Source organism: Acanthaster planci, linkage group LG04 (genome assembly GCF_054643075.1).
Source record: "Acanthaster planci isolate LZ-2023a linkage group LG04, COTS_SCS, whole genome shotgun sequence".
Classification (NCBI taxonomy): domain Eukaryota; kingdom Metazoa; phylum Echinodermata; class Asteroidea; order Valvatida; family Acanthasteridae; genus Acanthaster; species Acanthaster planci.
In genome coordinates this window covers 19,890,615-19,903,451 of record NC_141780.1, presented here as the reverse complement: position 1 = coordinate 19,903,451, position 12,837 = coordinate 19,890,615, and the positions used below count along the sequence as shown (strand labels likewise).

Genomic DNA, 12,837 nt, shown 5'->3' with positions numbered 1-12,837 from the left:
TCCTTGACTGATTAAGCCGTATGATGAAACATAGGGGGCGCTACAGTTCACTCTGAAATTACTCCTTACTGCGATCAGACCTCTATTAAAGTATTATAGTAGAGATCAGTGGATCAGACATGTAGTTTCATGGTAGCCATTCCTAAAATCCGTTCATCCCTAAAATCCAGCCTAAAATTCTTTACTTTTTTCCGAAGAATTAGGAGATAAGGTGCCAATATGGACACACAAACAACCGTGTTTCTGATGTTAGAACCATCATGAACAGAACCAAAGGCCACGCCTACTTGCGAAAACCATGGAGGGAGGAAATCCATGCGAAAACAAAGAATTGTGATTAAAAACCCTCGACAAGTGAGATAATACCAACCATGGAGGAAGGAAAACACGTGCCAACCCATGTAAAACAGTTTATTCACGACCGCCAAATCGCACCTCAGAGTATGAACTTCTTAACTCCGGCCTAATTTCTTCCTCAATAACTTTTGGTATTTACAAGTATTTGAGTTTCAAACCGTCCCAACAATTTCTCCTTTCAGGCGCCTTTTGTGAAAACGATACACTGGAAACCGTCATGCATCTGACCGGGGGTGGGGAGTGGGGAGCTGGGCCGCGGCGTGCTTCAAAAATGATAGGGGAATGGAAATAAGCACGACTTTTAGGTACTCTTTATGTTTTCTCCCTGAAGTGTATAAACAAATATTGCCTTACTCCCCCTTTTTAATTCCGGGTCATTCTGTAAATTCAGGGTCCAGGGACATGGAAATGTCACCGGAATTGATAAACTATTACTATAAGTTTGGCAGGTACTTTACATTAACCCAATTCATCACGCTTGGAAATTAGAAAATGTGTTCTGCACTTACAAAATCATAGATCTGACAGGGACACCAAAAATCGGACCCCTAATTTATAGAATTGCCCTCCTCATTTTGGAGAAACTTCCCCAAAATTTGGAACCCTGAAAATTCGCCAGTGTATCCACCGTTAATAAGACATTGTTCACTGTTACCAGATTCATAGAATGGACCTAACGAGCTGAGTAACAACCGTTCCCACTAAACAAAAATTGTCTGTCGGGAGGCTTTCAAACATGTCGAAGCACATGCAATGAAGCTCATAGGGTGTACGGCTATTTTATGTCGTTATCCGCTAAAACAGTCAATTGTCTTCGGCGATACGAGCATGACCTGACAAGTCTCTTGAGCAGGTTGAAATGCTATATTTATATAGCCTCCTATTGGTCAGTGTTATGATTGAAGCCGAATATTCAACATGGCTGGTGAGGTCAGAGTACCTGCCTCGTCTTGTCTAATGGGGAAAATACAAACTGTCGCACAACATAAAGAGAGAAATAAAATCGAAAGCATATAAAATACATGTACATTGTACGACGCTCTTCTACACCGTGGACTTTGTCTTTTAAAAGCGGTACAGCGTGCTTTAATTTGCTGTGGTAAAGCTAGTGTGGGTGGGGCATAATACTTGCAATTGCGCTGTGCATGTACAGTGTACATGTACATGTATACACACTGTACGTTATCTGTGCAACTACTTAACAAGAGGGTTTTCCACAACTCAAGGAAACCGCGGGGTTCTGTTTGCCGTTCACGACGATAGTTGGGTAAGCCCACATTATTCAGAATTGCCGAGAGTCACGCAGTGCATGATCACAGTAAATGGAGGCATAAAGTGCACGTAAAATCATGGAAATAGGCCTCGTGCTAGCCCAGGTGGACTCCCTGAAAATTACTGGGGGAAGAGAGTATGAATCGTGGAGCAGTCGTGCTCGGTAGTACAGTGGTTGGTTGTTGATCAAACTTTTTGGTATAACGTTCAGCGCAATCTTGACTCTTTGCGCAAATCCAGAGAATGGATTTCATTCAAAGTAAGGCCCCCAAATCAACTCAGGATAGAGTACTTAGCAAGGTTTAGTGCTGTTAGTCAAGCTATTGGTGTGTGTCGGTCAAATACTATAAGAATGAAAGATTACTGATTTTTGGAAGTAATTCAAAGTAGCCCAGTTGTCGAGCACAATTTGTATTTTTGATAATTTTAATGTAGATTATGTCAAATAGTATATGGGGTTTAGACAAATCCCATAACTTTTTAAGATGCCATTCCCAAGGGGCCATTTACACCCTCGCAGCTGTCTCAACCTGAACACACGCGCACCGCCAGCGCTTGAACAGGATGGCCCTGTAGTAATGGCATCTAATTTTGGTCGTTGGATTTGTCTGTCAGTCGAAATGTTCAATTGTTGAATATTTGCCGGATTTAAACATCCCTTTTTTGAAATAATCTTGCACAACCATGAATTAGAAAGAAAAGGCAAATGGTTGACAGTGAAATTATTGAAAAATCTTGCAATAGGATTGATGTTTAAATTTGGGGCTTTCGAGCCAGATTGATCAGATTGAGTGATCAGGTGGTCAAGCCAGATTGGACAATCCCACCTAACATGTGCACATTGATCATTTTCGTCATTAATATTAGTGCACACATGACACACAGTCAACCTTGCATCTTACTTGAAGGACCTTATTGTCATTGGAACAAGAAATTGGTAGGTGGGTCATCCATCTTACACCAATTGAAAAAAAAAAGGAATTTAAAAGGATAGACATTTGTAATTGGGGCAAAAACCCAACAGAACCGTAATAGCAAAGAGTTGAGAACCTTGAAGAGTTTTGAAAGCAAACCTTTAATTTGACTGGATTTTTTAACTTTCCTGACATCACAGAGAGGGCTCGAGTTGAGTAAGAATTCTGGATCATAACCTTGACCATGCCTCCTAAAAGGAAAGCTGCTGCGGCCAAAGCCGGAGGCAAAAAAGCAAAGGTGGAGGAACCCACTGCTACGGAGAGCGAGTCTGACCTCAAGCAGGCTGTGGAGGCCCTCAAGTCTGCCGAGAAAGGGAAAAAGAAGGCCTACGTCATCGACAGCTACTTCCCAGGCAGTGGCTCTGTAAGCAAACTAATGCCTGGTTTATTGCAATGTGATGTATGCTCAGTGGGCTTTAACTTGGTCCAGTATTCAGGTTTTGTTTGTGGTATTCATGCCAAAAATCAGAGCACCTTGGTAAACCCTCCTCCTCAACATGACGTTAAGTCATGGTCGATGGGTGGGGGGGGCTTACAAATGACAGTTATACAAATGTACGGTTCGCTTCCTCTTTCCTGCACAACTGTACTCGACATGGGCTTTATTTAATTTACATAGGACCCTGCCAGGACGAGATGTAAACCTCAAGTGACATTAACTTGTGCTTACCATTTACTATCACAAAGGTGCCAATTTTATACTATTAAGTGACACTTCTCAAAAACATTCTGTAAAAAAATGCCCTTTATTCTACTTGTAGAACTCCACTAGAAATTCTCGCATAGTTTCTTGTGTGTTTCATTACATTAACCCTAACCTTCCCCAACCACACAGAATTAAACAGTAGTAAAGTGTTTAATTCTGTGGGGATAGGTCTGGTAGGCCCATAACAGCTGGCTTTTGCATTGGGTTTGGCATACCTCAGAAAAACAAAGTCCAACAGCCTCTGTGCACAAAGTCCCATATGGGTGTTTAACTTTGTGTGAATGGGGAAGGTTAGGGCCAGCAACCCTTGGGGGTTAGGGTTAATGTGTATGCTTTAAGAAAGCTGCCAGAAATTCTGGTATTTGCCCAGTTCTCAGTTTGATCCTCTTGTGATGCCTTGGTAGGTGTACGAGGATTTTGACTGCATGCTGAACCAGACCAACATCTCGCAAAACAACAACAAGTATTACGTCATCCAGCTAATACAGCAAGGCAAACAGTTCACGGTGTGGACCAGATGGGGTCGTGTCGTAAGTACCGGCTTGAAGTTTTTAGTTTTTCACAGGTTGAGTTGCTGGCTGTTCATTCATCAGACAGTGCTAACTTCCTTTATGGGTAATTCCAGAAATTAGGGGTCTGAAAGTGTGACATTTTTTTGTCCCTGTTACATCTGACCTTTGTTATTTGACATGGAAATATCACCGGAATTGATTTCAAACTATTACTACTTGTTTGGCAGGTAATTTGCATTAATTCATCACACTTGGAAATTAGAAATGTGTTCTGAACTTACAAAATCATATGTCAGATGTGACAGGGACACCAAAAAAAAAGGACCCCTAATTTCTAGAATTACCCTTATTCTAAACAGTTTGGGATGTGTAACGTAACCTAAGTTTCATCAGGAGAATGTTTCAAGTTAAAAATAACACATCAAGAGATCTGTAGAAGCTAGAACGAGCCACACACTGTTGCATTTCTGCATCAAAAAGTGAACCGGAAATATCCTGGGTACATACATGGACATGTACAGTGTATTTTCTTCAAAAGAACACATGTCAGCCCATGTAAGATGAGAACCAGCTCGTGAATGCAGGAAACTAACTTCCTCATCAATTTTCTGTGGAAGACCTTCCTTTCCTGGTAAAGGCACACAGAAACTAGGTATCGTGAAGCTCCTCTCACTAACATATTAACATCCATGGATTTAATGATGGATGTCAAAGTTTTGCAATGTGGGAAGCCCTATCATTGAAAACTTTGTTCATTCTGGGCGAGGTGACTAAGTTTTGACATTTGTCTACTTGAGAGATTTCCTCCGAAATTCCTTCAATTTTTATCCAACAAAATTACTCCATCTTTGAAAAAAACCCCAATATCTATATTCAGGGGGAGCCGGGAGCCAATCAGCAGAACTCGTTCGCTGACGTCAGTCAGGCCATCAAGGCATTTGAGAAGAAGTTCCAGGACAAGACGCGCAACAAGTGGGCGGAACGGGAGAACTTCAAACCGGTGGCTGGCAAGTACACCCTGATTGAGGTGGAGCGAGGCGAAGATGTGGAGGAGGACTTGAAGAAGGTAAGGCAGAGTGGATAGGAGTGGGTAATTTGCTTGATAGCACACAGGTAGCTTGTGGGTAGTGCTCTTAACTCTCAATAGAGTGACCCAGGTTCAATTCCCAGCCCAGGCCAAATGGGAGTAAACCTGTGCCATGAGGTTTTTTCTTCCGGTTCTCGGGTTTCCCTCTCCAGGTGAAAATTCAACACTGACGATCCTTAGCAATGCTCTGTGGGTCCTTGATCAAATGTGGGTTGTCTGCCAGCTGCCAAGAGTGCCTTACATGCCCTCTCTTAGCCTACATTATATCTGCATTTTGGTTGTAAACCTTTTCACTAATAAATTCCTAATTATACATGCATGCCGACAAATGGCCTTGGCGGCAAGAAGTGTGAGCAGGACATTGAAAATGAAGAGGGGTGCGACTTTGATGATCATTTTCTCTCAGGTTTTCCATCACATTAAATCGCATTCATCTTTTTGCTATTAGTTTCTAATTTAGGCGGGATTTTTAGTGCTCTGAAAAAGACTCTATAATCATAATTTTTACTGTGCACACATTTCCCAAGTGCAGAAAGCAGCAAATCGAATGGGTACAGTACATGTACATTGAACATCAGTACGTGTTTACTAATGCACAGGTTGGCTCCAAGAACAGGAACCATGTAATTTATACTACTTATGTTGGAAGGGGGCATGCTAAGAAATGGCGATCTCGTGCACATAGGAAAAAAATCAAGATTATAGAGTCTTTTTACAGGGCACTAAAATTCCTGTTTAGATTAGAAACTAATAACAAAACAATTTCATGGGATTTTCTGAAGAAAAAAATGAACAAAGCCAGAACACCTGTGTGAAAATGATCATCAAAGTCAAACCCCTGTACCTTTTTAAAGGCCTGCTCACACTTGTTGCCGCCAAGGCCATTTGTGCGTATGTGTGCATAATTATGAATGTATTAGTGAAAAGGTCTATTCAGTCTTATGGATCCTCGTAAAGATTATTATTCCCACCATTAAAAGAAAAATTAATAATTTCTGTTGTGTTCACCGTTAAAAAATTGGGGCTAAATGCCCATTAGAAATTTGTAAGAACAAAAATCCAGCTCAGATTACAAATAATGAAAAGTGACCTAAAAGATTGTATTTCTTGTGGAAGTACTTTGGATGTGCAAGCTGAATATGGTGCTGTGATTTTATTATTCACAAAATACACCACATGTGGTGTGCTTGACAGGCTGGCTAATCATGTGGCTTACGACTTCCAGAATTTGTTTGTCAGGTTACCTACCTATTGGATTATGTGATGACAATGGAAATCTCTTCATTCTGAAACAGTTAAAGTGTTGATAACTGATATCTTTGAATTTGAAATCTGTTCCTGTTTTTGGTACAGTTGGGTGCACTGGAGGGCACGAGCGGCGCAACTTCTAAAAAGAGCTCGGAGTATGCCCCAAGCAAACTGGATATGCCAACCCAGAAACTCTTGGATCTGATCTTTGACAATAACATGTTCCAGGAACAGATGGAAAACTTTGAGCTGGGTGAGTGCTGGAGTCGAACTCCTGGTAAAACGGTGTGATTTTAAATTTGGTCAGAGCTGGGGTGAGTTGGAGGGATGAACATTTGTTGACTGCTGGTTATCTTGCCTTGATAAACTATGTCAGGATTCTCTGTTGGAACATCTTTAGCAGTTCTGTATGAATTTAGCTGGACCAACCTGTTCACATATTTACCTTGTAACTAATCAAGTGTATTTGGACCCACTTTTAGTCTTCCGTGGTCAATTCCATTTGGTAGCAATGGTTCAAACAAATCGCTGTCCTTCCCTCAGATGTGAAGAAAATGCCCCTGGGTAAACTGAGCAAAGCCCAACTGGCCAAGGGCTTTGAGGCCCTGGAGGAGATCGAGACAGCCATCAACAGCAAGGCCAGCAACAAGAAGCTGCAGGAGCTCAGCTCCAAGTTCTACACCGTCATCCCCCACTCCTTCGGCCGGAAGCTGCCACCGACCATCAGCACACAGGAGACCGTGCAGAACAAGAAGGACATGCTCCTGGTAAGAAGTCCTTGTAGTGGGCCTGTTGCTAAGGTGGGGAGGGGGGGCAGAGGGGCTGCCTCCCCCCCCCCCGCGGGGGCACACACCAGAAACATCAAATTATCAATTGTTCATGTGGCCTGCCCCCGTAGCTGGTACTCTGCCCCCCCATGCCTGAAGCTGGCTATGGGGCTGCCTTGTAGTGTGATGGAGTCTGTTACCCCACTTACACCCCTTCTAGACGTTAGATTAACATCCGCTGAGGCTGCATGCTTTGTATCTGGAAGGCTGAGGACCCTGTACACAGTGCTTTAGCAAGGTCATTTTGATTGTGTGAGAGGGGATGAACATGAAAAAGTCCACTCGGGATCTGTGTTTAGCGGCAGGTGGAATTTTTTCACTGGAAGAAATAAACGAAATGGAGGGAGGGAGTGAAGAAGCTGGACGATGAGGTTAGATTACGCCCTTCATGGCTGCCTGATTTCTGACGGTTGCTCGTCATCAGCAAAAGGCACTCGTGGGAAAAATGGGCACTTCCTTGTTCCTCACCACCCCCTGCCATGCTGTGCCACTGGTCATGGAGCTATAGAGGGCGCTGTATCCATGCCAGCAGCAACACCTTGGTGGGCTGACACCATTTATGTTCATATTGACCTTGCCAGCCCTGCATGGAGGAGACGTTTCGGTTCGTTGGGAAATTTGGACTGGATTATGAAGACTTTCAAAGCGCCCCAAGAGCAAATTTTCTCCATAATTACTGTCATTTGACAGGTCTGTGTTCCCCACTGTACACCATGGTGTGCCCTCTTTTGGAAGTGGTGATTTGTGGGAAACAAATTGGAAAAATTGTACTCTTTATTGCATTGCATAGGTGCTGAGTGACATAGTCATTGCCCAAGATATCAAGAAAGAACAAGACGAAACACTCGTAAGTAATTCAGCTGCCGAATTCCTGACTTTTTTTTTTAATTTAAAAAGGAACTAACTTAAGTTTTTCAACTTGATCTTTTTGACTGGACGACATAACCGGACTGAGTTCCCATAACATTTATACCCTATGTTTTGGTTATTTTTATGCAATTTGCGAGTCCCTAAATTTAATGTCAATCGATTTCTTCAATAATTTGTTTACCTTGACATTCCTCCTGTGTCCTGCAGTCACAGTCCCAGGCTGACGTGGCACCTAATCCGCTGGACGTGAACTATGAACTGCTGAAATGCAAGCTGGAGCACTTGGAGCCCAAGACAAAGGAACACGAGGTATAGCGTAAGAAAGATGTAGAATATTCCACCTTTTGAGCAAAGAGCTCAAACGCTGAGTTTGTACCTTCTTGTCCCTCACGTTTCCATTACACTTGTTGGCCATTTAAGTGGCATGTTTTTCATTTGAAAAATGTTCAATTGTTTCACTTTTTCAGGTAATTCGTACCTACGTAGACCAGACGAAAGGAGGCTGGAGGAATCCTACATTGCTGAATGTCTGGAAAGTTGCCAGACATGGAGAAGTAAGTACCGAGAGCCTTTGCAAAGATCAGGACCCATATTGAGCTTTTGGGTCCTTGAAACTATGACACCATGATTTGGCCTCTCTTTGAATTTCTGGTTTTGTAGGAAAGATTTTTTTTTCAGGTACCACAATGCAGCTTAGCACCGACATGAAATACGGTGCTAAGCGTGAAATTTCCTGCCCTTACTGGCACTGTGAAATTGATGTAGGTGTCTTTGGTGCAGTAGAGCCTACAGATTACTGGTTCGGACGTAAGGTGCAATTAATCTGGCCTTGTTTAGAGGAATTTTCTCAAGTTCAGTTTTACACAGATCAGTGTCCTTATTTCCTTTTGTCTAACCTGAGACATTCATTACTAGCTTCAGAGAACTAGCTTCTCGTGTTTTAGTTCCAGTGTGTTGCTAATCATTTTTTAAACACGTGTTAAAAACACATTTTTTATCCCTCTAAATATTGGCATAGCCCGCCTCGAGTCAAACAAGACTGCAGTGTTAGAATAAATAATTTCTGATAATACTTTTTCAGTCTTTTGTTCACTTGTCTAAATTTTTGTGCGCAGGACAAACGTTTTGCCACCCATGACAAGCTTGAGAACCGGCGCCTGCTGTGGCATGGCACCAATGTAGCCGTGGTGGCGGCCATATTGAAGACTGGCCTACGCATTATGCCCCACTCAGGGGGACGTGTCGGCCGGGGGATTTACTTCGCGTCGGAGCACAGCAAGTCGGCAGGATATGGTAAGCGGCTCTTTTTATTAATCAAGGAAGTCTCTGCACATGAGCTCCATTTCAGTCTCTTTGGCAAAACTATGGTAAAGCAAGGGACTGTACTTCCTCAATTCTGCTGATGCAACCACTCTAGCATTCCATTTGCTCCTGGAAGCAAGTCAAAGTTACAGCAAGATGTCCTGCTCAAGGACATATTTCCCAGGTTTTCCCAAAGGTCGGGCTTGAACTGGTCTTAGCACTGCCTCAGTCTATCAGAAACGAAAGTCTGAGACCAGCTTCACCCAAACTGTCTTTGTTACCTCTGGCATGGTGCCCACCCCATTTAAACATTTTGAGATGCAAACAAGGCACAGCGCAGTTAGGGTAACTAAGGCCGCGTCCAAAACGGGCTTCCAGAGCTACGGCTAGGTCTATTGTCAACGCCTCTCCGAGCGTTTCCAATGGAGCGAAGACCTAGACCTAGCTCTAGACAACAGATTCGGATGCAGCCTACGAAAGTGACTTGCCAGATCACCGTGAGAAAGGCTTCACAGAATTGAATTAATATCAGAAGTCACTGAGGCATTGCCTGCACATGGGTCAGGTTGTCCGTCTAGATGTGAAAAATACATATCAAAACGTTCTGTTTCTTGGAAAAGAATACACCAATCTTCACCTGGTGAACAGTGGTGATGAGGAAAAACGGGGCCAGAACCTTGACATTATTCAAACTTTTGATATTAACAGTGCCTAATCCTTTCCAAATTTATACTTAAACAGTGGGAACAACCAATAAGGGCACCGGGATCATGTTCCTGAACGAGGTTGTCCTAGGCAAGGAACACCACATCACCATGGATGACAGCAGCCTGCGACAAGCCCCCTCTGGCCACGACTGTGTCATTGCCAAAGGACGAACCGAACCAGGTATGAACAAGGGGGCTAGTAGCTCAAGGAAGTGATTTGGAAGTGAAGAGGGAGTTGGGAGGGTATCGTTTGACCAAATTCCCAAGACATGTGCAAACAGAGCGTGAAGTTACGATCTGAGGTTTAGCCATTTTCTAAATGCTCGTGGAATTTGGCAAACCAAAACCAGATGTGTGGTTTGACTAAATGTCTGAAGAAAATGTTAAGTTAGCTTTCCCAAAGTCAAGTCCTCTGTTTTTTAGGTGTACGGCATGTAAACTGTGCCACCTTTTAAGAGTTAAGCCATCCGGCAACCCCCTCCGGCACAGATTTATACACACCCCTGCCTTTGTTTATGTCCAATCAAAAGGTGACATTGATCACAACACTAGATTTTATCTCACCCCTCTTTTGGCATAATTTCATGCATTGGCAAGGTAAATGGAATTTGTAAGGGTGGGTCTGAGCATGCTTAATGTTAAGCATCCAAGTGAGAAAGTAATGGACCATCTGAACCTACCCTGTTGTCCTACAGTCCTCGTGACCCAAGAACAGTTCAGGTCAACTCGATTTGAATAATGTGCGGACAAATGGGCAATGAGCACTTCCTGTACACATGGAAATAGTTGGGCTGAAGACAGAGTTGATGCTACACATCACAAGACACAGGCTCGGGACTTTTGGGGGCAGGCTTGGAGTTTAAGTAACAATCGCTGTTTCATTTGTCCAGATCCCAAAAAGGAAACCCACCTCATGTTGGACGGTAAGAAGGTCGTCGTCCCACAAGGCAAGCCAGTACAACAAACCAAATACAGCAACAGTTATTTCTCCCAGAGCGAGTACCTTGTCTACAGTGAGAGTCAGAATCGTATTCGATACATGCTGGAGTTTAAATTCTGATGAAATGTCGAGACCAGGTGGATTTTGTAGAGTGGAGAAATGATGTCCCGGCAGTTGAGTTTTGATGAAGTAAACGGAAAACAATTTCCGTATAATCTGGCAGCAATCATGGATCAGCACTTTTTATTTTTTAGTAAATGAAATTCTTTTTCGGTATTTTTTCCGAAAGGTCTGTTACGTTTTTCGATCTTTAAGCAATCAGCTAGTTGTTGCTTAAGAGTGGAAACTGGGAGGGCCTTTTGACCAGTATTCCTGAAAAAAAAAACGGACGAGGGAAGAAGCGAATGCTGGCAAAGTGGGCCTTGCACGTGGTAGTGAAATCAGTGTCCATGAATTTTAATTACACTAAATTTTAATTTCTTTTATTTTTAAGGAAATATCATGGAGAAGAGATGCTTAGTTTGAATTGAAAGTCTTTGAAATTATGTTATTTTTGCTTAAAGAAATTCCACGTATTGCTTAAAGAAATTACAAACCAAACTGAAATTAAGATTTTTTTCTTAATTTGCAATATTAAAATTCATATACATGTATACCCAGTGTAATGTTTTAGCAAAAAACATTGAATTGTGTAATTAGCCGTTAGAGAAATTTGTAAGATAATTGGTTTAAAGGGAAGTCACATCCTGTCCATTGCTTATATTTTAATGTTAACAAATACCCTAAAAAATCATGGCGGTTAAATGTATCAGTCGAAAGACAAAATGATATGGGCAAAGACTCCGAATCATGCCTTTGAATTTTTAGATTAAAAATTGCTTTTTAGAAGGAATCTTTTTTATATATTTTCAACTAGGAAATATATATGTTTGTGTCAAAATATTTTAACTGTAATGATAAATGTTTCATTATCAAATATATGAAATTTTATTGCTGACATAGCTTGTTTATTACTGATCTACAGTTGTGATAAAATTGTAATGAAACCTAGATGAATAGAAATTGATGGATATATTTTTAGTTTATGGTTATGATTCAACTCATTTTTGACACCTAGTGTTGGAGGAGGAGCTGTAGGATCTTTCTCTTTCTTTAGCGCAGTATGTGTGACAGAAAAGGCGGTGATTGTTTTTAAGTTGATTACTAGTTGTGCCATGCCTAAATGAAATACATCTGGTTATGTAATCAAGTTAATTAGACAAATGTGGATTGCCTGCGTTGTGCATTTATATTGCAAACATGAAATTGATCGCTTGCACTAAACTGTTGTTTTCTGTTGTACCACAAGTGTTTCGTGGTGTCTTGTCACGCTTTTGAATTCAAACAAGCAATATTTCAATTAAGAACTCGAAAATTGGTCGCATCAATCATCGATGTTAGACACAGTACAAAATGCTTGATAGTTAAATATGTTGTACCTGTCGCCATTTAATGCATAAAACCTGGCGCAAGTTTCTTGTAGTTTTGTTCGTTTTCCCATACAATTGTAGTATTGCCGGTTTAGTTCTGTTGAATAGTGAAATATATTCCTGGATTGTCTCAGTTTATGACCATGACTAACCAGAAGGGGGCAACTTTTGTCCTGTAGGCCTACATGTTGATTTTTCTTTCTCGTTGAATGAAAAGGACATACTGAGGTCGACTTGTGATGTCCAAGAAAGTATTCATGCGGTTTCGCTTCTAATTCTGGTTTGATGCAGTTTGATTTCAGAAATTATCCCGATTCTACCACCGGAGTCCATGGGTGAGAAACAAGGGATGGTCATTCCGAGGTAGTACCTAGTCTTTGAGTGTCTCTGGCCAATCTGGGCGTACCCCTGCGTAATGGTCTCCATGTGGATGGTCACGCAAACAAAGTAAATGCACTTATTAATTAATTAAGTCCTCTCGAATAAGCCGCTCCTTTCATTACTGATCCCCAAGGGACATATTCTCCGGTACTTCCATTTACGGTGAAGGACATTTCTTATTAATC

At 41.9% G+C, this 12,837-nt stretch overlaps 1 protein-coding gene across 2 annotated transcripts; it reads left to right on the top strand.

The window, feature by feature from the left end:
* Nucleotides 1-1,287: 1,287 nt before the first annotated feature.
* parp3 (poly(ADP-ribose) polymerase family member 3) lies at nucleotides 1,288-12,525 on the top strand. Of its 2 annotated transcripts, none has more exons than XM_022248351.2 (12): nucleotides 1,288-1,624; nucleotides 2,744-2,967; nucleotides 3,714-3,839; nucleotides 4,699-4,887; nucleotides 6,262-6,409; nucleotides 6,700-6,923; nucleotides 7,774-7,830; nucleotides 8,061-8,162; nucleotides 8,321-8,407; nucleotides 8,969-9,146; nucleotides 9,897-10,043; nucleotides 10,753-12,525. In XM_022248351.2, the coding sequence occupies exons 2-12, from the start codon at nucleotides 2,788-2,790 to the stop codon at nucleotides 10,920-10,922; spliced, it is 1,608 nt and encodes a 535-aa protein (XP_022104043.2). In that variant the 5' UTR covers nucleotides 1,288-1,624; nucleotides 2,744-2,787; the 3' UTR covers nucleotides 10,923-12,525. The 2 variants fall into 2 exon arrangements, with proteins under 2 accessions (XP_022104043.2, XP_086992317.1); XM_087136191.1 differs by lacking the exon at nucleotides 1,288-1,624 and adding an exon at nucleotides 1,640-1,792.
* The last annotated feature ends 312 nt before the right edge of the window (nucleotides 12,526-12,837 follow it).